We start from the raw sequence: 25,993 nt of genomic DNA, 5'->3' as shown, positions 1-25,993 counted from the left end.
CCTATGAGACACTCCTTCAAACCTACTTCTTTGACGAAGCTTTTGGTTACCTGTCTAATATCTGCTTACGTGGCTCAGAGCCAAAATTTGTTTGACACCACTCCTGTGAAGAACCTTGGGATGATTTACCATGTTGAAGGTGCTACATAAATACATGTGGTTGTTTAAACCCGAGTCCCTGGCATGCAAACCCTTCAGTAGGGTAGAAATTTAGCCTGGATTAGTTTTGACAATTTCCTTCATAGCTGTGAAAACTTGGGTTAGGTCACTTTAAGTTCTCCTTATGAATGGGTAGAAGGAATTTGATCCTGTGGTGCAGGAGAGACAGTACAGTTTGTGTAGTGAGCTGGGAGCACAGTTACAATTAGGGGAATTAATGGCATAGTGGTAATGTCACTAAACTAGCAATCCTGAGGCCCTGGCTTTGGGGACGTGGGTTCAAATCCTGCCATGGCAGCTAGTGGAATTTGAATTCAGTTAATGAATCTGGAATATAAGCGGGTCTCATACTTGTCGTTAAAATTCCATGTCCTTTAGGAAAGGAAATCTGCCATCCTCACGTTCATGTGACTCCAGAAACAGACCAATAGCAATGTGGTTAACTCTTAACTGCCCTCTGAAATGGCCTAGCAAGCCATTCAATTCAAGGGTAATTAGGGATGAGCAACAAATGCTGTCCTTGCCAATGATGCCCATATCCCATGAAAGTCTCATGGAAAAAAAATAGAAACACAATCAATATACTAGACCAAAGTCTTCAATTGTTATTTTCATAACAGTATCAGTAGATGATTGTCTTTGTCCTTTACCAAGGCTTTTCAATCATGAAAGCAAACAAAGTAACAGCTATCCCATTCAATCATGATGTTAAATTCTGTAAGAGCAGATGAGAGATAAGCATTGTAAGGAACAAACATCCCCAATACCTTCTTTTAAGAATTGAAATATTGCAAAGAATCACTATCATTAATATGTTTTTGTATGTCTTCCCTGACTTTTTTTTTACTGAGCCTTTACAGTGTGAGGGAGTTGAATTACAGGCATTGACCTCAGGTGCTTTAACAATAAGTGCTCCCATAATTCAACTCCTTCAGTGTAGGGCTCAGTAACTCCTCCAAGGTAGTCCCTCTTGATAATGCTAGGGCTTACCATTTAAATATAAAAACAAACAAAAAGACAGCAAACAAAGCCAAAATACGTGCAAAAGGCAACAATAACTCTCCGTAACATTAACATTTGTGAAGAAATAATGATAATTGATCATTAAGTTACTCTTTGGTTGCCAAACATTATCAAGCCTAAAATATGACTTGTACAACACTGCATGGATTAAGCACTGCAAACATATTGATGAGCTGCACAGTAGAGTGCTCTTATGTGGAATGCTGAAACACACTATAACACTACATTACATTTATCTTGCAAAACAGCTAGCGGGGCGATGTGACTTTAATGATAACGCTATGGTATCACTGAGATGACACACGTGTTTCTGATGGTATCAGCTTCAGATATGCTCCTTTCTCTCATGACACCAGGTACATGGCTCCACTTGCATCAAAATGTAAAGCGCTGCCATATGGCAGCACTTTCCTCATTCAGGGTGGGATGGTTCACTCAGCCAGTAAAGGCTAGCAGTCTGCTTTGCACATTGCCGATTTGTACAGACTACCCCACTGACACGAGGAAAGATCCCCAGGCACAAAACAAAAGTCATGGTTTCACCGCATAAAGGCTTGTGCATGAAAAGTTGTTTTTGCGTCACTGTCAAAGGTTTTGACTCCGTTATACAACATGAACCTGGTGGGTTTCCAAATGTCAACAGTTAGAACAAACAGGGTGGCTTCGACATGAAATAACACTGTACAATATGAGGGATGCCTGAATCCCTCAGCTTACCTCTTTGATCCTGTCCAGCTCATTCTGCAGTGTTTGCTTTGAGATTTCTACTTCAATCAGTCTCTGCCGAAGGGACTCGTTTTCATCCTCCACATTGACACGTTTTTCCTCAACGCTCTCCAGCTCATGGTGCAGGCGCACGGACACATCTTTGGCAACCTGAGAGCAACAGCAGAACAACGAAGTCAATGCAGTTCAAATTGTTGGTGTACTCTGGAAAAACATCCTTCAAAATAATCCCTCAAGGCTCTGAAAATAAATGAAATGCATAACTTGATACTGCACCATATAAACCAGACTTCAATCCTTGCTCAATTCTAAGTTCACTGTCAATGGTAATGGCATTACAGGTATCCTCAGTATTCCTTAGCTAAATTACTGACTGGATTCAGACAGAAAGAATTATCACTTAGTTGAATTATATGAAGACAATGCATGTGGAATCTTATCCCTGTAAGGATCAGTGCCTACAGCAAGTGGAAAAATTTTGAAGCTAAATATTTTTGTTGTGGAAAACAAGTACTTGTTTCACAGTGAGTAACCCTTTTGGGTTCCTCGAGGTGTGTTTATTTAGTGAGAGGAAAATTTCTGCAACTTGATTTTCATTTATGTTTCAGTCTTTGACACAATGGCTGGGATTTGTTTCCTCCACTCTGTTGGAGCACCCCAAAAATTCTACACACACATGTAAACACAGTAATAATTTTGACAATTTCTAATTTAAAATTTGAAAAGAATGTAAGAAAAGTTAACAATGGATAAAAGCAATTCAGCCCAACATTGGTCCATTGAAAGTCAATTTTCTTTAGCATACCTCTGTGGCTCAGCTGGCATAACTCTTGCCTCTGAGTCAAGTCCCACTACAGGACTCAAATGCAAATATCAAGAGTTGACACTCCAGTGCAGCACTGATGCAATGCTAGATTGTCAGAGGTACCATCTTGTGGGTGAGGCGTTAAACCAAGGCCTTGCCTGCCCTTTAACGTGGACGTAAAAGATCCCAGTAGTATTTCAAAGAAAAGCAGCAAGTTAACTCTGATGTCCTGGCCAATATTTAACCCTCAACCAACAGTGCAAAAACCAGGTTATCTGGTCTTTATCATGTTGCTGTTTGTTGTGTGCAAATTGGCTGCCACTTTTCCTACATTATAACAGTGACAATATTTCGAAATTACTTTAATGGCTGTAATGAACTTTGCGATGTCCAGTGAGTCTTTCTTTCTTATTAGACGAAGAAGCTAAAGGATCCCCATAATCACAGGCTCCTCAGTGCAGAAAGGAAGTTGTCACTTCAGATGCCAAGTCATTCTATAGAGTTATTATACTTCAACAGCTAATGAAATGGTCAGCAACAGGATTTATAGTTAGGCCCTACCGTTGGCTTCAAAATCAAACAATACAAACTTCACCTTCTGTGAAGTGATGTCGTTCACACCACTACATTTACAGAGCAGTTCCAATTACATAATTGGGTCCTCAATGGTCCACAGATGTGTGTGCACCTTTCTGTCATCCAATATTTCACTTGCATTACTATTGCTCTCATCTGTTTCATTCCATTCATAAAAATTGCTGAGCATTTTCACACTTCAGCAAAAGCCTTTTGAACTCATGGCGTCCATGTTTTACTGTAACCTTAATAGTAGAGCATGCTGGAGGAAATGTGATATTTTTCCAATCTGTTAGTACCTGGAGTAATAGTGGAATAATAATAATTTAAAACCAGATTGTCAGCCAATTTCGAAAATACAAAAACAATTTTAATGCCAATTGTTTAATGCAAGTATGATGGAGATTAAAGATGAATATGTATGTAATAAGCATTAATTTTTTGTATACAAATAAGTATGTGCATGTGCAGATAGAGTAATGGCAATAGGTGACTCAATGTAAGGTGAACCACTAGTTGATGCACATAACCCAGTGAAGGTACTGCTCATTAGCTGTTTATTAAGTGCAACTCCCTCCTTCCAAATCTGTGCTGCATCTTGTGTCATGTGTATGTTGTACCAAGGGATAGTGGAAAATTTTTAAATAACACACATAGTTTCTTTTATTTCAGCAGCCTGCGTACACCTGAGGAACACAGAGGTTTGAAGGGCTGTGCACTAATGCAACTACAGAAAATCACCAGGCTCTGGTAAGGGCTACAGGCAGGAATGCAGATAGGGGACAAGAAGAATTGATATTGGACAGTAGAGGGACAGTAGGGGAAACCAAGTAATGAATCAATGATGGAAGGACACAGGGCCATGAAGAAGTCAAGGGAGGCAACAGACTAGAGATAGGAAACAAAAGTGGGCTCAGTGGGAAAAGAGATGCTGTACAGAAAGGCAGAACTTAAGAAGACATTGGGCAGAATTTTATGACCCCTCCTGCCAGTGGGATCTTCCAATCCCACTGAAGTCAATGGAATTTTGAATGGCTCGCTGCATTTTATGGCCCTGCCCCTGCCAAGTTGGGATGAGTGACAATGTTCCCTCTAAATTTTCTTTATACGAGGGGACATCTACAAGTTCCTCTGAGCACTACTTTTTGACCATGGGATATTTACATTTTAAAAGTCATGACCTTTATGATGCTGGAAGTTTCTCTTGACACACTTACAAAGTTGTGAGCAGAATTTTAATTGTGAATGTGCGGAACATTCCAGATTGCTCCATGGCTGTGCATGCATGCATCTTAGGGGGAAATTTGATGAGTGACAGATTTTCACTTTTCCTGCGGTGGTAGAAATTGTGAGGAATGTGTTATTTGCTTCTCTCTTGAACAGTCAGAAACCAAATACAGGGTCAAATAGTGGGTGAGTAAAGTTGTAAACCAGTTCAATTCTAATGAAGGAGTCGCACACTCAAAACACCCACTAGTCAGTTCACTCTAAATATGCTGCTGAGCGTCTCCAGCATTTTCTGTTTTGCTATCTTGAGGAGTAGAATTGGGATCAGAAATAATTCACTGATATTGTTCTGCACCATCTTGTGAGAACAGGTCTATGCAGAAATAACAGACAGGCACAAAAAGAAAACCTTGCAAATGCTGAAAGATACAGTTCACAGCAAAAACATTATTGTATCTTTCTCTTTAATTATGTGCGCAAAATTGTTGTGCATTTCCAACATTTTCTATTTTGATGATGTATATGTGCATTAATGGCTGTGGCAATTCATTTGAAGATGATTGTTTATGAATGACTCATATGAATATGCGGGTATGGATGAATAAATGACGGTGTATGTGACTGAGCATGAATGAACCTGGCAAGAGTACAACAGTTTGTAAGTCAGGGATCCAGTGAGGGAGACTACATGATTTTGTGAGTCCACAGTTAACTGGTTTGTGGATAGGTACAAAGCTGCCATATAAATGACACAGGCAGAGGCAATTAGAAATTAGAAATTGCACTTGGGTAAAGCTCCTTTTTTTTCACAAAAGTACATTGTGGTGTTAGCTTATCCAGCACTGCACCAATATCTAGTATAAGTCTGCATTTTGTTCACGTGGGTATTTGACCTGGAAGCAGTGAGGAAAATTTGTCATTTCTTTTAAAATGTCTAGGGAATCTGTATTATTTTTAAGAATGCTTCAAAGGGACTTTTAAGAGTTTGCATCAATTGTAAAGGGTTTTATTCTTGGATAATAAGAAATACTGGTCCATGTGACCTGGCAACCCTTGACCTGGAAGCAGTACCAACAGGAGATTAGAATACAAAAAGGCTGTGTGGCCAGACACAGAGAAGACAGACAGGAAATGGAGGGTGAAAGTAATCAGCACACAGATGAAGACACAAAGAGAGTGTGATGAGTGACGGGCAGAGACAGAAAGAAGCACACACCAAATTGTGGTGAGGAGAGAAAGCAAATCTCTCTCAGGAAGAGGTCAGTTTTCCTGTTTGGCAAAAAAGGAGAAGGTGCTCTTTGAAGTACTGTGTGAGCTGGCTAAAAAGTTCTAAAACCTGGAAAACTGTAAAGCTTGGAGATGCTAAAGAGCTGGGTGTTTTATAGCCAAACATGAACAAGGGTGTTATTGGTTTGTCGGTTGAGGAACTCTGGAAAGCTATGCCATCAGGATTAATGTGACCCCAGTGAGAGAAGATTCATAGACATGTGCTTTGTTGGTGTTAACCATATCTGAAGATCTCGAATGGAATACAGATGCCGGTGAACATGACTTGAGGGCCAAATTGATTGACAGGAAAAGCAAGAGATCCTATGTACTAGAGGCTAAGTTGGCAAGACTCTGAGATTGCAGATGGTGCCACATTTTGCGGGGAGTGATTTGGATGCTTGTGGTTGCATGAGATGTATATTTGTTGTATCAACTATTTAAAGTGAAATTTATTCTTTTTTTTAATTATCCAAGTATAATTTGCTGTTAATTCATATTTAATTTCCGGTTCTGATTCATGTTAAAGTAAAAGTTACAAAAAGTGAAATTTTCTTGATCATTTCTTCATTTGGGGGTTGTTTGATAAATGTGGTTATTTTTGGTTTATGGTTCCCATTAGGGATCGTAACATTAGAACAAGGCACAGCATATCAAGGGATCCACCCTACCTTCAAATCTTGTTCCAGATTTCTTATCAGCTCGCCGTCAACCTGGCCAGTCTGAGCAACTTTCAAGCTCTTTTGTTCAGCTTTCCTGAGTCGGTACTGCAGTATCCGACAGTTTTTGTTGGCACGATCCAATTCTCTGCGGAGTTCCTGCAGTTGATATACATCCTCCTCCAGATAGCTGTCCCGCATTTCTTCCATTTCTGACCGGAGCTCATCCAGCTCATCCTGGGCATTAAACATGCATACAGCACTAATTAACAGCCGTTTAGCCACAACATTCACTGTAGTCTTCTTTCTAATGTCTCATTAACAATGAACAAAATGTGAAAGAGCTGCACACAGCCTGCACATGTGCGATTAAGATAATTGATTCCTGTGCGCAGTGGGATGGCACGAGTGCTGGTGTGGCAACCTCAATAAGTGGGTGGGGGCAGTTGGGATTGGGAGGGGAGGGGGTGACCTGAGAGGGGTAGGATGTTGAGTTGAGCCTCACTCTTCCCCCATTTCTGATCTGAATCATCTAATGTGGGAATGCTGCAATGTCTTCCAGCTGAGGAATAATTGGAAGAGAGTCACAGCTGGCATCTCCTGGTAGCTGGGACATTGAAAGCAGACGGGGCACTACCGTCAAGAATACAAGCTTCAGGCCTGACAAAGAAAAAGAAAAGTGAGGAATAGAGGAAAATTTACTCTCTTGAGGAGACAAAACAATGTGAAAATAAAGGTTTGATTTCACAAATCTCACATTTTCCACTTGTATTGTAAAAAATCTTTTTTTAGCAAAAGATACTTAGTTTCTGGTTTAATTTTGTTTTGAGTGAACCTTGTTAACATGAGCGGTTTCAGTGCTGGGAGAATGACGGAAGTTTTTTTTTCTCTCTTTACACACATCTGCAGGGGCCAGCTGCAGAGTTAAGCGCTCTCTATTCTGTCCCAACAGTTCCTGTATTAATCTCAACCCCAAAGGAACAGCCATCACTTCATCAATGTGCCGTTACCATCTCACACACCAGTCATGCTCGTATGGTGTAGGATTCCTAATTTGGCAACCATGTGGGCCAAAGTTATTGAGTTTTAAATTTGAGCATTTTGGCCAACACAGATGATGACCAAACTTCATTACTTTAGAGCACTTTAAATAGCAATCCAGGCTTCAAAGGTGAATGGACAGTTCTTCAATTGAACTGTTCCATTCCAGTCTGTGGACTAAGCCTTTAATATCTCTCTTCAAAGTAGTTTAACAGGGGTTACTTTAAATCTATGTTTTGCACTTTCACAAATCACTACCTGTGCTTGGTAAAATATTACCCATCTTCACTCATATCTGAAATTAAGAACTTGCAACGTATGAATCGGACACAAACATTTGTAAGAGGTAATCAATGTGAGAGTTTTCCAACATGAGCCATAGATGAAGGAATCTCTCCCACTACCAGCACACATATCGGAAATATAAGACATTAATGGAAAGAAAAGTGCGGGCAGCAAACCTATGGTTTTCCGATATGCTCAGATAGCAGGGAAAGTTCCTCACCTGCACATTCACAGGAATTTATACAAAATGTTATCCTTCATGGGATCTGAGCATCACTTCACAGAATCACAGTGTAGAAGAGGCCCTTTGGCCCATCAAGTCTACACTGCCACATGAGAAACACCTGACCTACCTACCTAATCCCACTTACTTGCAATGCAAACATTTATTGTCCCTCCCTAGCTGCCCTGGAGAAGGTGATGGTGAGCACCTCACCCTCTTCTTGAATTGCTACAGTCCACGTGGTGTAGGTACATCCACAGTGCTGTTAGGGAGGGAGTTCCAGGATTTTGACTCAGAGACAGTGAAAGAACGGTGATATATTTTCAAATCAGGATGGAGTGTGGCTGAAGGGGAACTTCCAGATGATGGTGTTCCCATGTGTCTACTGCCATTATCCTTCTAGGTGGTAAAGGTCGCAGGTTTAGAAGGTGGTATCGAAGGAACCTTGACAAGTTGCAGCAGTGCATCTTGTAGTTGGCACAGGCTGCTGCCACTGTGCACCGGTGGTGGAGGGAGTGAACATTTAAGGTGGTGGACAGGAGCAAGCAAGCTGCTTTGTCCTGGATAGTGTCAAGCTCCTTAAGTGATGTTGGAGCTGCACTCAAGTGGAGAGTATTCCATTACACAGTTACAATTTTTTTCCCCAGGTAAACACTTGATTAAAGAGAAAAAAACATTTGCAGATGCGAAGAAAGGGCAAGGAATTTAGATTGAGAGTAGTCAGTTGACAAAACACTGCAGACGCTGAGAATTGAAATAAAAACAGAAGATGCTGAAAAAGCTCAGCAGCTAAAGCAGCACCTGTAGATCGAGAAGCACAAGAGGTTTCTCTCAAATGCCACCTGGCCTGCTGAGCGTGTCCCAACATTGTTTCTCCGATACCAATAAAACAGCTGTCTGAGGCGAAATCTTTTTGATTCGATTAAACTTCTGTCCCAGCTTTCTATTCTATTGTTACGATTGTTAGTTGTACCTTTATTTCAAACAAATTAATACTCTTCCAAACTATTTTTGCTCCTTGGTGATGTTCCTGACATGTGTGTTCATTCAGGGGACACCATTTGTGAGACTGCAAGGCTACATGACTGAAGTAGCCTCTTACAATTCCAGACAGTGCGGGACTCCTTAGTAACTTCTAATGTTTTCGTTTAAAAAGTTAAACTCTGGCTATTTTTCTTTTGTGTTCTTGCCAGATTTATGTTACTCCCCCACTGCTAATAAGATGTTAGGGGCTGAATCTCAGCCACACCCTCCTATTTATAAGTGATCCATAAGTGTTTTATTTGACGTGAGGAACCACCGTCAGTTCAACAGTAAAGCTGATGGCTAGATTTAGGGTTTGAACCATTGAACATTGAGTCCATTAAATGTTGTTTTCTCCAGGATTCTCTTTAAAAGGGAGCACTATTATGTGGCAGAGGTGTGGGAGGGGAAATAATCTGAACCTAAAGTAACGCTCGTCATACACAGTAGAAGAAATCAAGAAGATAAACTGCCCATTTTCTCGGGGATAAAGCAACCAGCTGCAGACCTCCCATATCAGTCACTAACTAACTATGGAATTTGTGCTGCAGTCTCAAAACACAATATTCTTCACAAGGTCACTTCCCATCCACAGGGAAATTATTGTGCAATATGTTTGCTTCAGTTTATGAGATATTTGTCAAGTAATTTTCCATTTCAGAAATGTTATATAAAGAAAGGGTTTCTCTTGTGTTACAGAGTGGGTCCTCAATTCTTCACCATAAAACAGGCCCATCCCCCAACAACCCAGAGGGTAATGGAAGCAAACAGATGATGCAAATTACGCTGCTGTTGATTGATACTCTTGAGTTCTGAATACATGCGCTTTTACATCCCCCATCATTCCTTTCTGAATCACTAACCTCCACTGGTCTTGCTCCTAAGATCAGCAGCTGCTGGACTCGCTGATCCAACAGCGTAAGGATCCCCAGTATAACACATCAACAGCTAAATCTGCCATAAATCTGACTGCACCTACTAAAAACACTCCATTAGCTCTCAGCCAATCCGGACACAGAAATTAGAGCTAAGGGATGGAACTTCCTACTCTCTGGGAGATGCGCCAACAACCCCCTCAACTGGGCACTATTCCATTGTTGTTTGTAGTACCCCAGGGCAGTTTGTGAGGCAGCAATGCCCATTTTTTTTTATTCTTTCATGGGATATGGGTATTGCTATTGCACATCCCTAATTGCCCTTGAGAGCTACCTTCTTGAACTACTGGGGTCCATGTGGTGGCGATACACCACAGTGCTGTTAGGAAGAGAGTTCTAGGGTCATGACCCAGCAACAGGGAAGGAATAGAAATACAGTTCCAAGTCAGGATGGTGTATGACTGCCTAACAGTAAGCCTAGGTAGTTTGACTGTTAGAGATCAAAGGAAGGCTTAGTTTTTTTTATTGCAAGTGGTTCAAGAAAGCAACTCACCACCACCTTCTCAAGGGCAATTGGGGATTTGCAATAAACGTTGGCCTAGCCAGTGATGCCCACATCACATGGACAAATTTTAAAAAGCTGAGAAGGCAGCACATGGTATTTACAGTTGGAAACAATGACAGCAGTCTCTGAGTTCACAACTGGCAGACTTTAAGTCTCCTGAAATCTCAGAAAAGTGTTGGAAACACTGGGTTGTAAACAGTTGTGCTGTAAATTGTCCATTTACTTCTAAGACGAAAGATAGTTGGGGGTCAAGAATAGCTAATTAGCAATTCTACCTAGATATAAGGCCCATAAGATTCATGTCACCTTGGGGAAGGATGTAGAGGGAGCCATTTTGGAGATCAGGTTACAGACTTTCTCACAAATCAATGAATATCACAGACAGACAGCTATTCTGGGTGTCAGCTGAGAGAAAAGCTTGCTTGGCTTTGTGAGCTACCACAGCCAGATGTGGGAGGGAGATGCTGTCTGCTTCAAAAGATGCACCCCACAGCTATCTAAGGATTCCAGGAGATTCATCCTGGCATGACCAGTGGGGAAGAATCATTGGGACAGGCTTTACTCTGAGTAGTGGATTTAGGAAACTCTCCAGAAACTAAGTGAAGTGCCTGGAGGCAGTCACTTGAAGTTACTACTTGGCGAAATTGAGAAATGCCAGCCCATTGTAAGCCAGGAGCAACTGTGGACTGTTTGCTACAAAGAATGTAATTCTGTGGAGAGTGCTGTGGGTGATTAAGTTTAAAAGGGAAACATTCCCTTCTGTAGCTGAAGGGATTAGGTGCCTACAAAAGGAAAATAGGGTTTGATCAATTTTTTTTAGTCATTTGTTACAGTAAAAAATTTTAAATGTGTATTTTTTGTATGTCATTCTTTCAGAAATTAACTGCAAGTTTTAATCTTTTTTAAAGTATTGGTCTCCATGGAAATCATAACAGTAGATGAAGGCTAGGTTTTGCATATTGGGAATGGGAATAAAAGAATATTTAGGTAATAAAAATACAGGTGTAGGCCATTCAGTCTCTTGAGCCTGTTCTGTTAATTAATTTTGATCACTTCCATGTATACACCTTTGTCTTCTACCCTTTATGCCCTTATCTAACAATGATCTACCTATCTCAGTGTTCACAATTTGAACTACTCTCAGGATAGTGGGCACACAGCTGCATGATGATGGTCACACATACCTTGAACACTGGAATGAAAATCTTTATGATTGACAAATATCCTTGGCTGGCCCGATGAAGCATTGATAGCCACATGCATGCAATCTATCTTTGGCATATCCAGCCATGCATGGGGAGTATCTGGCTCTCTCAGTTTGATTAACATCATTGGTAGTGAGTGAGATTAAGTCATTTGCTCACCTAAACATCGCATCCATTACTTCCTTTATGCAATGGTGACCTGAAGCTTGAGATATGACGCAAACTTCTCCGGCTTGTGCAAAGACACTGGCCTTCTGCGAGCTGAAGGTAATTCATCCTTTTACCTGTAGTCTCTCTCTGCAGGATAGTGTCTTCACCTACCGCAGACTTGCCGCTGTTGTCTTTCTTCTGCAGGTCCTTATTCAGCGGCAGGTCCATCACCTGCCTGGACCTGCCTGCACAATCTCCATGGAGGAGGCTCCTCCAGTGAGGAGGAAATGAGGAGGAGACAGAGGAGGCCAGCTGTCCAGGGACAGGTGCACCCTGTGGTCCAGGCAGGTGCCGCCCCCTAATACCTAGTGTAAATCACTCTTATGCATTTTTCCTACGCAAGTACCAAAAAGTAGACTGGGCAACATAAAATTGCAGTCAATTGCCTCTTTAACAAGCTCAGCAGCCTACTGATCATTTTTTTCAAAATGGCTGGTGAACTTTCGATTTGTCACAATCCCGCAATCAAAGAGTGAGCCCTTTAAACTTACTCTTTCTCAACTATACCACAACCAATGAGAAACAGATATGGGTGTGATTATGGGCATCGGGTGAATCTGCAGCTATTATCAAAAAGGCTGATCTGGACGAGGATTTCATGGCCCCGCTATGGCGTGTCTCCCCCCCACCTTGGTGACGGGTGCGACGAGCCATTTAAATTTCCATTCAGTTCTGTAGGACCATAATATCCTTTCGGGTGGGAGGGACCCTAAAATCCTAGCCCTGGTTCTGGGTTTCATCTTATAGACTGTAAATTAGAATGGGTCATTTTAAACCTGTACAAAATGTTACTTAAACTCTGTTTGGAATACTGTATGAAAATGTGGCCAACTGACCTAAATAAAAAGTTTTATTTCAAATTCTGCACCTGCTTTCTAATTATTTTGTCAATTCTGAAGTTTATAGTACAAATTATAGTATTAAAAAAAACTGTATCCACTGCCAGTCAGGTCAGTCGCCTAAGGACACAGCTTTAAGGCAAATACCAAAAGAATCAGAGGTGAAATATGGAGAATCTTTTTTAGACAGCGAATTATAACCTGGAATGCAGTACCCAAAAGGGTTGTGGAAGCAGATTCAATAGTAACTTTCAAAGGGAATTGGATAAATACTTGGAGGGAAAATACATTGCAGGACTATGAGGAGAGGGCAGAGGAATGGGACTAATGGAACAGCTGAGAGTCGCTGCAGGGGTGGATGGGCTGAATGGCCTCCTTTCGTGCTATATCACTTCAATGATCTTGTGAAATTATTCCCTGATAGGTGTAGGGGATTTACAGGGGGGTTGCTGCATAGTCCAGTGGGAGTGCGTATAAAACACAGCTGGAACTGTGGGATAGTGAAGAATAAAGCCAGCAACTTTCCAAGCACTGTTAAGCATATAGAGACAGGAAAGTCAAAGCGCTTCCATGAATTTAAAGGTCAGAATAAAAATATGAAATTAATTTGTGCATAAATACAGTAGCAGAAAGGAACTGATTCACTTAGAAAGGTAGAAATTCCAATCAGTGAACTTCATACAGAAATTCTCAACTTGCTCATACTACATTCCTCGGTGAGTTTTTTGTTGCACATACATTGACCAGTTCAATTTATTACCATTAACACCTTTGCAAAAGTAGCACATATAGTAATGTAGTTTAAGTATATTAACCATTTGCAAACTCAACTCTCTTCACACAACCTATGTGGCTCATGTGACATTGCAGAATTTATTGCTCCAATACGAAATTAGCAACCTGACTGGAATAACTTCCCCAAAAATAGTCAGCAGCTGGGGGGAAAAGAGAACCAAACAGTTGTCCACTGGACATGTCGGCATTATACATGCATCAGTTGTAACCACATAAACTTATTCTGGTGTCTCAATACCACAAACACCAAACATTTTGCTCTGTAACTGACCCCAAATGAAAACCAAACATTCTCATGCTTGCACAAGGGAACTGTTTGTCCTTGTATTTTTAATTAACTCCATGGCAAAAGTGTAAAACCGCCAAAGTAGCCAAATGAAACAAATCTCTCCAGTTCCTCCATAATAAACAGTCACAAACACTCCATCACCAATCCCCATTAATGACTGCCAGTTAACTAATGTGCACAGTAGGCTGGCCTAGGATATAAGAACATAAGAAACAGCAACAGGAGTAGACCATACTGTTCCTCGAGCCTGCTTCACCATTCAATACAATCACAGCTGATGGTCTGCCTCAACTCCACTTTCCTGTCTGCTCCCCATATCCCTTGATTTCCTGAGAGACCAAAAATCTGCCTATCTTAGCTTTAATTAAAAATTTATCGATGGAGCATCCACAGCCCTCTGGGGTAGAGAATTCCAAAGATTCACAACCCTTTTAATGAAGAGGTTTCTCCTCATCTCAGGCCTAACTGATCAACTGACCTAATCCTGAGGCCATGCCATCTGTGTTCCAGATTCCCAACCAGGGGAATCAACCTTTTCTTTTATTCATTGCTGGGATGTGGGCTTCGCTGGCTGGGTCAGCATTTATTGCTCATCCCTAGTGGCCCTTGAGAAGGTGGTGGTGAGCTGCCTTCTTGAACCTCTGCAGTCCATGTGGTGTAGGTACATCCACAGTGCTGTTAGGGAGGGAATTCCAGGATTTTGACCCAGCGACAGTGAAGGAACAGTGATATATTTCCAAATCATGATATTGAGTGACTTGGAGGGGAACTTCCAGTGGTGGTGTTCCCATCAGTCTGCTGCCCTTGTCCTTCTAAATGGTAGTGGTCGTGGGTCTGGAAGGTGATGTCGAAGGAGTCTCGGTAAATTCCTGCGGTGCATCTTGTAGATGGTACACATTGCTGCTACTGTGCGTTAGTGGTGGAAGGAATGAATGTTTGTGGATGTGGTGCCAATCAAGCAGGCTGCTCTGTCCTGGATGGTGTCAAGCTTCTGAACCTCTCAGTATCTATGCTGTCAAGCCCTTTCAGAATCTTCTATGTCCCAATGAGATACCTCTCATTCTTCTGAATGCCAGAGAATATAGGCCCATATAAGAAAGAAATATTTGCATTGAAGGTGTTACAGCGAAGGTTCACCATATTGGTTTCTCTGTGATGAGAGACTGTTTTTTATTCTGAGGAGGCAGCTCACCACCACCTTCTCAAGGGCAACTAGGGATGGGCAATAAATGCTGGCCCAGCCAATGAAGCCCACGTACCATGAATGAATTTTTTAAAAAGCCTCTCATTATAGGACAACTCTCTAATCACAGAAACCAATTTAGTGCACCTTCACTGTAATACCCAGTGCAAATATTTCTTTCATAGAGTCATAGATGTTTACAGCACAGAAGGAGGCCATTCAGCCCATCATGTCTGCACCATCAACTAAGGTCTGGCTACACTAATCCCATTTTTCAGTGCTTGGCTCATATCCATGGAGGCTATGGTAACGCAAATGACTATCTAAATACTTTTTAAATGTTATTAGAGTTTCTGACTCAACCACCCTTTCAGGTAGTGAGTTCCAGACTCCTACCACCCTCTAGGTGAAAAAATTTCTCCTCAACTCCCATTTTCTCCTTCTACCTCTTACCTTAAATCTATACCGCCTAGTTATTGACCCCTCTACTAATGGAAAAAGTGCCTTCATATCCACTCTATCTATGCCCCTCGTAATCTTATGCACCTCTATCAGGTCCCCTCCCAACGTTCGTTACTCCAAGGAGAAAAACCTCAGCCTGTCCAATCTTTCCCCATAGCTCAGACCCTCCCACCCAGGCAGCATCCTGGTAAATCTCTTCTTTCTTTAAATATGGAGACCAAAGCTGCACATAGTATTCCAAATGTGATCTCATCAAAGCCCTGTACGCTTGTAGCAAGACTTCTTCACTTCTGTACTTCAATTGTCTTGTAATAAAGGTCAGCATGACATTTGCTTTCCTAATTGTTTGCTCTATCTCTATGCTAACTTTCTGCGTCCCTTGCATGGCTACACCCAAGTCTCTCTGAACATCAACATTTAGAAGTCTGATGCCTTTTAAAAAATATACTTTCTCTTCTTACTACCAAAATAAATAATCTCACACTTCTCCATATTATACCCCATCTGCCACTTTGTCACCCATTCACTTAACCTGTCCACATTTTTTTTGCAGCCTCTTTGTGTCCTCCTCACAACTTACATTCTCACCTAGCTTTCTGTTGTCAGTAAACCTAGATTCAAAACTCTTGGTCTCTTCATCTAAGTAATTAATATAAATTGCTTGTGCTACATCAGCTTCATTGCTAAAACATAAGTGAACTTTATATTGTTCAGAAACCAGCAACAAAATTAATTGATAGAATAATCATGAAGAGTTCCCTAAAATTATCCACTATATTTTCCTTCTGGAATAAAGCTCACATTGAACAACTATCCATATACAGTCCTCCTCAATGTTGTCATGATTTCAGATAAGAGAAATGATGGGGGAGGGAAATGCCCACTTGAACAGTGAAAAATAGCGTGATAAAGTTTGCTGATTGTAGGTCAGTCATTCATAACGGGTATAATTTGAGGTGATAAATTGAAAGTATCACACAAGATTACTGGTGCAACATTAAAGCATATTGTCAAAATTCAATCTTTTCATAGAGTACTGGCACTGATGCACTATATAAACCTAATGATATCGCCGCACTATTTATTATATATATATATTACACAGTCTTCAGGCAACTGGGTAGTCATTCGGTGAAAGTATGTATTGTGGCCTACGCACTTGATTCAGGAATCAAGAATCATACTTTATGCAATTATATCCATTATACATGTAATTATGTGTCTAGCTATGCTATCTATTTGCCTATGCAGTTACATAGACAAATTCTGGTACATATTATAGTGCATAAATAAACATTCAGCATATGTAGTTAAACACACAAAGTGTGTGTGCAGCAAAACTCTATGCTGAATACATCACTCCAGCAAAATTTGGAATCCAGTCACTGGCAACAGAAAAGTTACTTTTTGAAAATGTATTTGAAAGTTATTTTTAGATCCCAATCTAGTACTGCAAACCAATACTGCAAGCAAACAAGAATTAAGTGGTCTGGTTTTAATAGCGCTACTCAACTGACCATTTGAAATTTGTTTATATACAAGAAATTTAAACAATGCAATGCTGATTATGAACTGGGTCTGTTCTGAACAAGCCTGATTTAGTTTGATACATGCAGTGTGTCCGCAAATGGTGGTTTCACGTTCCAGTGTAAAAATGGGGAGCAATATCTCCTGCCATCTCTATAACAAAGAATATGTAAATGATCCTAGCGGAATATGAATAAGCTTTTGTTGTAACAGCTTTGTGGGGGGATCAGTCATCTAGCCAGAATACTATTAGAAAGGACCTGCAGGCTGAGTCCATTGTACGGCAATACGTACAGATAATGTGAAGGCAGTTGTTATTATCTGGCAATGTGAGTGTGTTATTACCACGGCCCCAGCTGGCTAATAAGGAACACAGACTTAGGACATTAACTGACTTGTAGCAAACTGTCACTTTGTCAGCAATGATATACATCATCCAGACATTCCATGTAATTTTCTTTTTTATCATTACAGGGTCAAATCTTGCTGCAGCAGGGCATCTAATGGCTCCTGCCACTAGTTAGACCTATCTTTGCACGTTTAGATTTTTAAATTTTTTGTGAGCTGATAACATCACAGTGAGAGAAACTGGACATTTGCAATCTGAGTGACCAGAGCTAATAACTGTGTATCTCCTGGGCCAATCAGATTAAAGCATTGAGAAAAAAAAGTGGAAAGACTGAGATGGAAATGTAAATGAGAATTGGTGAATGCAATAGCAAACCAGGTACTAACGAAACATAGAGAGAGAAAGAATGACTGCAAGAGGGAGAGGAAAGACAGAAAGTAATTTTTTTTAAAATCATTTTTAAAAGCAACTCTAACTACAATTAAAAGTTGAAGGAATGAGATCCCATACTGGTAGTAGTTAACATGACTGGCAATAATGAGTAATCACTAAAAGGCACGTAGATTTGAAAAAGATTTGACAACTTTCTGTTCAGACTGACCATGCAAATTGAGCAACTTCACGCCATTCAATGCATTTCAATGTTGAGGCAGACATTGAGCTGCCTTTTCCGTGAGGCTCACGGCACAGGGGTACAATCTGGGGAACAACATTTGGATTTTTGAGTTAAACCCCGTTTCTGCCCCGGGCCCGTTATAATGGCTGGGTTCGTGTGTGTGTGCGCGCGCGCGCGCGCACGTTGGGTTACTTTCCTTGCGCCCAACAATCAAAGCCATCCTTTGCTGTTTACACAGTGGATGCTCTGCTAACGCATGTGTGCGCGCACACTCATTCCAACATTCAAAAAATGCTCATCACATAAAACTAAACTACTTCCCACCCCCACCAAAACCCGCCAACCAAAAACGAAACGCTTATTTATCCATCTGGTAACCAGCATCTTTTCAAGAAGCCAGTCACAAAACTAAACGGCAGCGCTATCCAACCAGAGCTCCCTGACGCCCTCTTCTCAGTCAGCAACCCCACCTCCCCAACCCCTCCGCCAGACATCTCCCGTTGGCTAATTTTGAATCTGTGCAATGTGACAGGATGGATGGGACTGTTTGAAACAAGATCCCACAGCGTTAAAAATAAACAGTGTCCAGAAGCGCCGACTAGAAAGGCACTGGGGTGCGCTGCACGCTGCCGCAAACTCTACTTCAACCCGAGCTACAACTGAGCCGATAAGAAATACTTTCCTGACATTTATTTTACAGATGGCAAGTCATGCACTAACACATTATTGTAAAATAATGGTGGTGGAGGGACGGGGCACCCATATTTAAATCAAATTTTGGGGGGGGGGGGGTGTTGGTGCTAATCATAAATGTTAGTGACAAAATAATGAAGGGACTAACATGGAAATCATAATTGGAGATCATCGATGAGGGTGATCTTCAATAAATTATGGGGCTAAAATTAAAATCATAATCAAATCGCGAGGGGGTGGGGGAAATCATCAACTAGGGGATGTTAGTGACAGAATTTAGAGTCTACTGAAGGGAATGATAAATGAGGGATTCTGAGTGACATAAAAAAAAATTAGCAGGAAAATAAAATGGGGACCAATCTTGAGGGGACGAGAAATAAGACGAGTTAGTTAGTCCCTGTCGGAGATAACGAGCAGTGGGGGGAAAAACAACAACAATGTCTGAGGGGCAGACGATCTCTCCTCACCTTCAGGTAGTCATTTTCTGACCGGAGTTCTTCGATCTCTCTCAGCAGTTCCTGCTGCAGCAACCTCCCTCCGCTTTCCAGCAGCTCAGCCGGGCTGGAGGCTTTGCCAGCCGGCTGCTCGTGCCTCGCCTTCCCCGTTCTCAGCCCTTGTTCCCCGTCGGCGGGATTGCCGGCTTTGACCGGGGACCGGCGCTGCTGCTGCTGCTGCCGCTCCTGCTCCTCCTGCTGCTCGGGGCTGAGGTGCGCTCCGGCCGCCTGCTGCTCCCGGTTCTCCCGGCCCTTCCTCCCGCTCTCGGCGTCGCTGGAGCCGGTGCAGGACTCGGCGTCGCTGGTGGTGGCCAGCTCCGGGGCCAGGCGCTGCTCGTCCGACAGCGGCTCGGAGGCGCAGTCCGACAGGTCGGAGCTGCTGTCGGTGTGGCTGATCTTGGCCAGCCCCATGCCGGCCAGTGAGGAAGGAGCTGCCCCGGGGCTGGCCTCGATCAGGAGGCATTTCTTGGCTTTCCTCACCTGGCTCTTGTGGTGGTGGTGGTGGTGGTGATGCTCGCCTCCCTGCTGCTGCTGCTGCTGCTGCTGGTGGTGGTGGTGGTGCTGATGTTTGCCTTTATCCTGGTGCACTTTGGAAGAAGCCCTTTTGGTGAAGTGGGAGGCGGACAGCGGCGACTTGGCCGAGGGGGAGCCCGCTTTGCCGGCGGACGAGGCTTTGTCCTTGGCTCCCAGGGCGCTGCTCCGTCTGGACGGCCGGTTCTGAGGAGCCAGCACCCCGGGGACCTGTTGCTGCTGCTGATGGTGCTTGGAGAGAGAGAGGGTCGGCGAGGAAGATGAGGACGACGAAGACAATCCCCCCGACTTGGATGGCAGGCAGGGCTTGGCAGCAGAAGCCCGGCAGTGAAGATCCTTCAAAGGTCTGGCCGGGGAGGGAGCCCGGTTCAGCCGCTTCTTCTCCACATATTGTTGCTGCTGCTGCTGCTGCTTAATCTCCGAGCTCCCATTCACCGTCTCCATCCCTGCAGAGCAGCTCAAGAATCTGCAATCCCCACCGAGCAGCCTTGCAAAACACACCAGCAACCTCTCTCTCCCGTTTTGTGTGCATCACTTCTCCCTTAGATATGATGATTATTTCTCTCCCTCTCCCTCTCTCTCTCTCCCTGTCTTTCTCCAAGTAGTCTGCTGGCCGTCCAGATCCAGTTGTATTTAAAACCCAGCACACACTTGCCCGGAAAATTGCAAATGCAAATGGGTGGCCATCTCCTTTGCTTTTAATCCTCTTTATTTACACCAATCCAGCCTGTGATGTGGCAATTCTCTGCCTCCCACCCTCCCTGCTCTGCTGTGGGTTAGGTTTCCTCCATGCCTGTCCTTCTCTCTCTGTCTGTCTCTCTCTCTCTCTCTCCCTCTGCTCCCGACCTGATTGAGAAAAGATAAAAAGCTGCAACCTCGCCTGACGCCAGTAGCTGAACGCATGCGTGTGTACTCAGCCAGCCCCACTGTAAACCAGGCACTGGGAGCCAGCATTGGTGTAGTAAATGCAGCCAGCAGGTTGTAGCCTTATGCGTACGTGTAAACCATAAAAAAAATACGTGCATAGGGTTTATATGCGTAAAATTGAATATTTAGTCTTTTTGGGGGGGGCAGGAATGACTTCTGGCCTTAATTTGAAGTGAACCATGCTTGCCAATCCTCCAGGATTATCCTGGAGTTTCTAGGAATTAAAGGCCAATTTTAAAAAAATAATAATTTTCTTTGAACACTGGTTTATTATTCCTGCTGTCCTAGCCAATACTTATCCCTCAGTCACCATCACAATGACAGATTATCTGACCATTGCTGTTTGTGGGAGTTTGCTGTGTGTAAATCAGCTATATTACAACCGTGAGGACACTTCAAAAGTACTTATATTTCAACTCTTTCTTGGACTCGAACTCAAGTTCTGTCGAAGGGTCATGAGGACTCGAAACGTCAACTCTTTTCTTCTCCGCCGATGCTGCCAGACCTGCTGAGTTTTTCCAGGTAATTCTGTTTTTGTTTTTTCAAAAGTACTTCACTGGCTGTAAGACACTTTGAGATGTCCTGTGGTCATGAAAAGCACTATTTAAATGAAATTCTTTCTTTTTATGTTTAAAGGTAGAAAATAACAAAATGCAACCTCTGGGAAGACATCCAACCAGAGGATTTTTTTGAAAAAATATACTTTATTCATAAAATATCTAAAAGAACATTATAAAACATTTCAAACTGTGATAACAGGAAAGTGCAATGATAGATCATGTTGCACTCTGAGGGGCTTCATTACAACAAAATAACATCACAAACATTTCAAAATGATCATTAGAGGAAGTGCAATGATATTCAAATTATATACATAGGTCATGTTGCAGTCTGAGGTGTTTCATAACAGCTGTATTTACTGTATACGGTGATGAACATGCTTAAATCCAAGGGGTTCTGGAGCTGAAAGGTGTTCCATAGTTGATATGTGCTGGCCTTTCCCCATTGTGCCTTTGTGGCCCCTGCCCCAAGCTTTAGTTTGTCCCTCAGCTCATAGTCCTGGACATTGAAATGTGCCAGTCTGCAACACTTGGTCATGGACAACTCTTTGCACTGGAAGACCAATGAATTTAGTGATCCTCCAGCTGCAGTTGATGTTTATCTCAGTGTGCATCCCAGGGAACAGCCTGTAGAGCACAGAGTCCTGCGTCACGGAGCTGCTCGGGATGAACCTCAACAAACACCACTGCATCTCTCTCCAGACCTTCTTTGCAAAGGCACATCCCACAAAGAGGTGTGGCCTGTCTCTCTCGCCCGCCCCACTCCTGGCAGCCGCTTCAAGGGCAGTGTGACATGATGCAGAGGCTTTGGGCATGCATGAAGGATCTGACAGGGAGTGCCCTTCTCACCACCAGCTAAGCTAGGTCTTGGTTGAAAGCTCTGGCGATGAAGCATTCTGCCAAATGACTTTGACAGTCTGCTCAGGGAACCATCTGACAGGATCTACCATCTCCTTTTCCCTCAGGGCCTCGAGGACGTTACATGCAGACAACTGCCTGATGAGCTTTTGACCAAAGATGTTTCTCTGTATAAATCCTTCCACAAGGGGCAGGTGGTCCAACTACTTGGAGCATTCCGCGGCAGCATGGCCAGACTCATCTCTGCAACACTGGGGTCAGGTAGAACCCCAGCATGCAGTGACACTTGGTGTTTACGTACCGAAGGACTACATACAGCTTGATGCAGCCACACACAGAGGTGGCCATCAGGATGAGGGCGATGTTGGTTATGTTTCTCCCCCCTCTATCTGGAGGTTTGGACATGTTGTCCTTACGGACACAATCCCTCTTTGATCTCCAGATGAAGTAGACGATGGCTCGAGTGACCGCCACAGCACAGAATCGGGGTATGGGCCACACCTACGCCACATACAGCAACATCAAGAACACCTCACACCTGATGGCTGAGTTCTTACCTGAAATGGAGAGGGGCCATCGCTCACACATTTCCAGTTTCTGCCTCACCTTGGCTGTGCACTCCTCCCAGTTTTTGGCACACACCCAGCCTCTCCGAACCTTATCCCTAGCACCTTCAGGTAGTCAGACCTGACAGTGAAAGAGACAAAGGATCAGTCAGCCCAGTTCCCAAAGAAAAACAGAAACAGAAATACCTGGAAAAACTCAGCAGGTCTGGCAGCATCACCAGAGGAGAGCACAGTTGACGTTTCGAGTCCTCCTGACCCCTCAACAAAGGACTCGAAATGTCAACTGTGCTCTCCTCTGCCAATGCTGCCAGATCTGCTGAGTTTTTCCAGGTATTTCTGTTTCTGTTTTTGTTTTGGATTTCCAGTATCCGCAGTTTTTTGCTTTTAGTTCCCAAAGAACATGGCCCCGCTCTTGCCGTGATTTGCCTTGGCCCCAGAGGCCAGCTTGAACTGGTTACAGATGCTCATCAGTTTGTGCATCGACAGTGGATCCGAGCAGAAAATGCCACATCCATGTACACCTCTTGGAGATCCTCCTTGACATCAACACCCATTGAATGCAGCTGGAGCAGATTTTGCATGTTTTTCTGGAATTGGGACATTTCCCGCTGTGGAAATGTGGCCAGCAGCAGTGGGAGCTGCTGAAGGACAGCCAGCCATTCGTTCTTCAGAACCAGGGTGTACACATTAATTGTCTTAGGGAAGCATTTTTGTACATTACATGTGCTATGAGGAGGCGACCGCCCAGCAATGGTGAAGTTGCCTCCCCACAGCAGGATACCCAGGCCAGAGGAATGACAATTGTTCTCTTCTGACCAGATCGATAGCCCATGGGACCACCAGCTCGACCACCATCTGTAGCTGCTGAGGTGCGGTATCCCACACTCCATGTCAGATTTGATGTTAGCCAGGTAACCAAAGGTGGCAATACAAGGCAAAGTGGTTTTAATGTTTTGCACGTTAATAGAGGCAATTCTTAAACCCATTTTAAGATTTTAGATTACCCATCCCAAAGTTGAAATGTCTATTCAAATCCAAGTTCAAATTCCAGGGTGTGTTCCTGCATACCTGTGGCATTTGCAAACTCTTGCACAATCGCAGGTTTGAGATAACAGTCCTGCTCTATCTTGGGAGCATTGTATCGACTGGGTGATATCAGAGGAGTTGTGCACCCAGCGAGGTCTGGATGATCCTCAGTAGGTTGTTGTTGCACTCTGTCCCTCATCTAGGAAATTGCTGCTCCTGCACCATTGCTCTAATTTTCCCGGGACTGGGTGTGTTGGTTGTGTTGCAGTTCCCGGTATCCCCAGGCCTGGGATGCATCATAGCTCTCATTTTCCCGGGACTGGAGTGTGTTGTTCACGTCGCTGCTCCCATCAACCCACAGCTGGTGCTCCCAGGGCCCTTGGTCACCTCCACTGTTTGTCGGCTGGTGGCCCTTCGACTCTGTTCCTGCCTAGGTGCTTTGCCGCTTTTTCTGTCATGGCAGCTTCCTTGTCCTTCATCACCTGAAGAGGAGCAAGCACTGGTGTCAGTTTAGGACATCAGCCTCTTCTTGCTACTCACGTGGACAGTGGCTTTTCCTTCTTTTGTATTTTTTCTTCAGGTTTTTTTCTTTTCATAGTTTGCCAGCACCCTTCTTGTTCTGCTGCCTCCTCTTCCATTGACTTTTCCCTCTCGAGGGGAGGAGGAAGGATTTGGTCAATTTCTGTTGTGTTTTCCACCATCCCCTCACAAGCCTTGTCCTCCTTTGCACTGCCTTGTACACCAAGTTCCTTGTTCTTGTTGGGCATGAACCTCGCTTGAGACGGCATTGCTTGTTGCTCCTCCTTTGATTAATTGAGTGTAGCTAGCGCTGCGTTTTGGGCAGGCCTTGTAGAGATGGCTGACCTCCCCACACAGGTTGCAGCACTTGATCTCTTTACTGTCTTTTATTACATGTCCTTCTGCCTGCAGTTCCAACAGAAGGTGGCACTGCAGTTACTGGGCACATGTCCAGTCTTGCCGCTGATACAACATACTCAGGACTGCCCCCCCATACACCAAACAACCTTGACTTCCTCCAAGGGTGAAGCTGGAGGGAGGGTGGAGGATGGCTCCATTGCTGTTCGCCTTCAAGGTCACCCTGATCTGTCATTTGCTACTCCAAATGTTGAATGGGTCCTTGACTTCTGCGCTGTTTCCAGCCGACTCAACATACCTGGCACACCCACAACAGGGATATGGGGGTTGTACATCCAACTAGAGTTGCTAACTCTAGCCAAAGGATGGGGTTGGGGTTAAATGGGTGGGGACCATGATGCATGATTAAGCCACACCCTTTCAATACAGATGCAGGCAGCACACCAACTTCATGGTACTTGCTAATTAACATGATTGCAATGTGCAGCCAGCATGAACCACACCTGCTCCCCCTTCATGCTTCTGCTGCTGAGTTGCTCAACATATAGGACAGAGTTGACATACAGTACCTGCAAAGTGATTTGCATGCAGTCAACATCACATTGCATTCTGGCGAAGCCTGTAATCATGGCGAAGCTATATACTCAATCTCCCTGCTTCTCTCATGCAAGGGAAAATGAAATGTAGTTAGCTCTCAATGAAAGAGTGTCCATAGGCACAACAGTGAATGACAAACTGTGAGATATTTCCAGCTCCACCCTGGAAGGAAACCAACACATCTCCATGGTCAACTTCACAGCCACTGGACAACATGGTCCTCGCTCTGCTCCAGGTTGCAGTTGTGACTGCAGCACATGGCAGATTTCAGTGAGGACATCCTTGCTGAAGCACAGGCATCACTCATCGGGCTGAACTATAGTTCCAGAGTCCTGATCCCAACATTGGGCTGCATTTGTTTTATTTTATTCTTGGGATGTTTATGCATCACTGTGAAGGCCAGCATTTGATGCCCTTGAGTAGGTAGTGGTGAACCACCTTTAACTGATTGGCTTGCTTGGTCATTTCAGAGTGCAGTCAATTGTAGGTCAGACTGGGTAAGGATAGCGAATTTCCTCCACTCATAGGCATTAATGAACCAGATAGCTTTTACGGTAATCCGATAGTTTTATAGTCATTATTAATAAGATGTAACATTTTATTCCAGGCTTATTAATTAATTGAATTGAATTTCCCCTAGATGCTGTGGTGGGATTTGAACTCATGTCTCCAAAGCATTAGGCTGGTCCTCTGATAACATTACCACTGTGCTGTTGCCTCCACAGTCAGGAACCCAGAGTAGCCATGGTAAGATCCTGGAGAAGATTTTAAGGAGGCAGCCAATTAAGCGGCCACCTTCAGGAGCCCCATCCAATTAAGGATGCCAAACGGGCTCAGGAAAGCCAATCGGAAAATCTGAGGCTTTGGGCAGCTGGCCCATCAGGGAAAGGTATCTCTAAAGACTTGTACCTGAAACAAAAGATACTGTGGCCGCAGC

The 25,993-nt window shown here is 43.4% G+C and overlaps 1 protein-coding gene across 1 annotated transcript in view; it reads right to left on the bottom strand.

Moving 5' to 3' along the window:
* Positions 1–20,493, bottom strand: part of LOC121278961 (microtubule cross-linking factor 1) — a 235,299-nt gene extending 214,806 nt beyond the window's left edge. Inside the window, exons 1-3 of the mRNA XM_041189583.1 lie at positions 19,089–20,493; positions 6,454–6,678; positions 1,900–2,058 (exon numbers count right to left, since the gene is read on the bottom strand). Coding sequence (XP_041045517.1) covers positions 1,900–2,058; positions 6,454–6,678; positions 19,089–20,090 — 1,386 coding nt within the window. The 5' untranslated portion in view covers positions 20,091–20,493. The remainder of the gene's footprint in view (positions 1–1,899; positions 2,059–6,453; positions 6,679–19,088) is intronic.
* Positions 20,494–25,993: the final 5,500 nt, after the last annotated feature.

This window comes from Carcharodon carcharias, chromosome 6, assembly GCF_017639515.1.
Source record: "Carcharodon carcharias isolate sCarCar2 chromosome 6, sCarCar2.pri, whole genome shotgun sequence".
NCBI classification, from domain to species: Eukaryota; Metazoa; Chordata; class Chondrichthyes; order Lamniformes; family Lamnidae; genus Carcharodon; species Carcharodon carcharias.
Note: the sequence above shows the minus strand (reverse complement) of the source record. Positions and strands in the feature narration are given on the sequence as shown.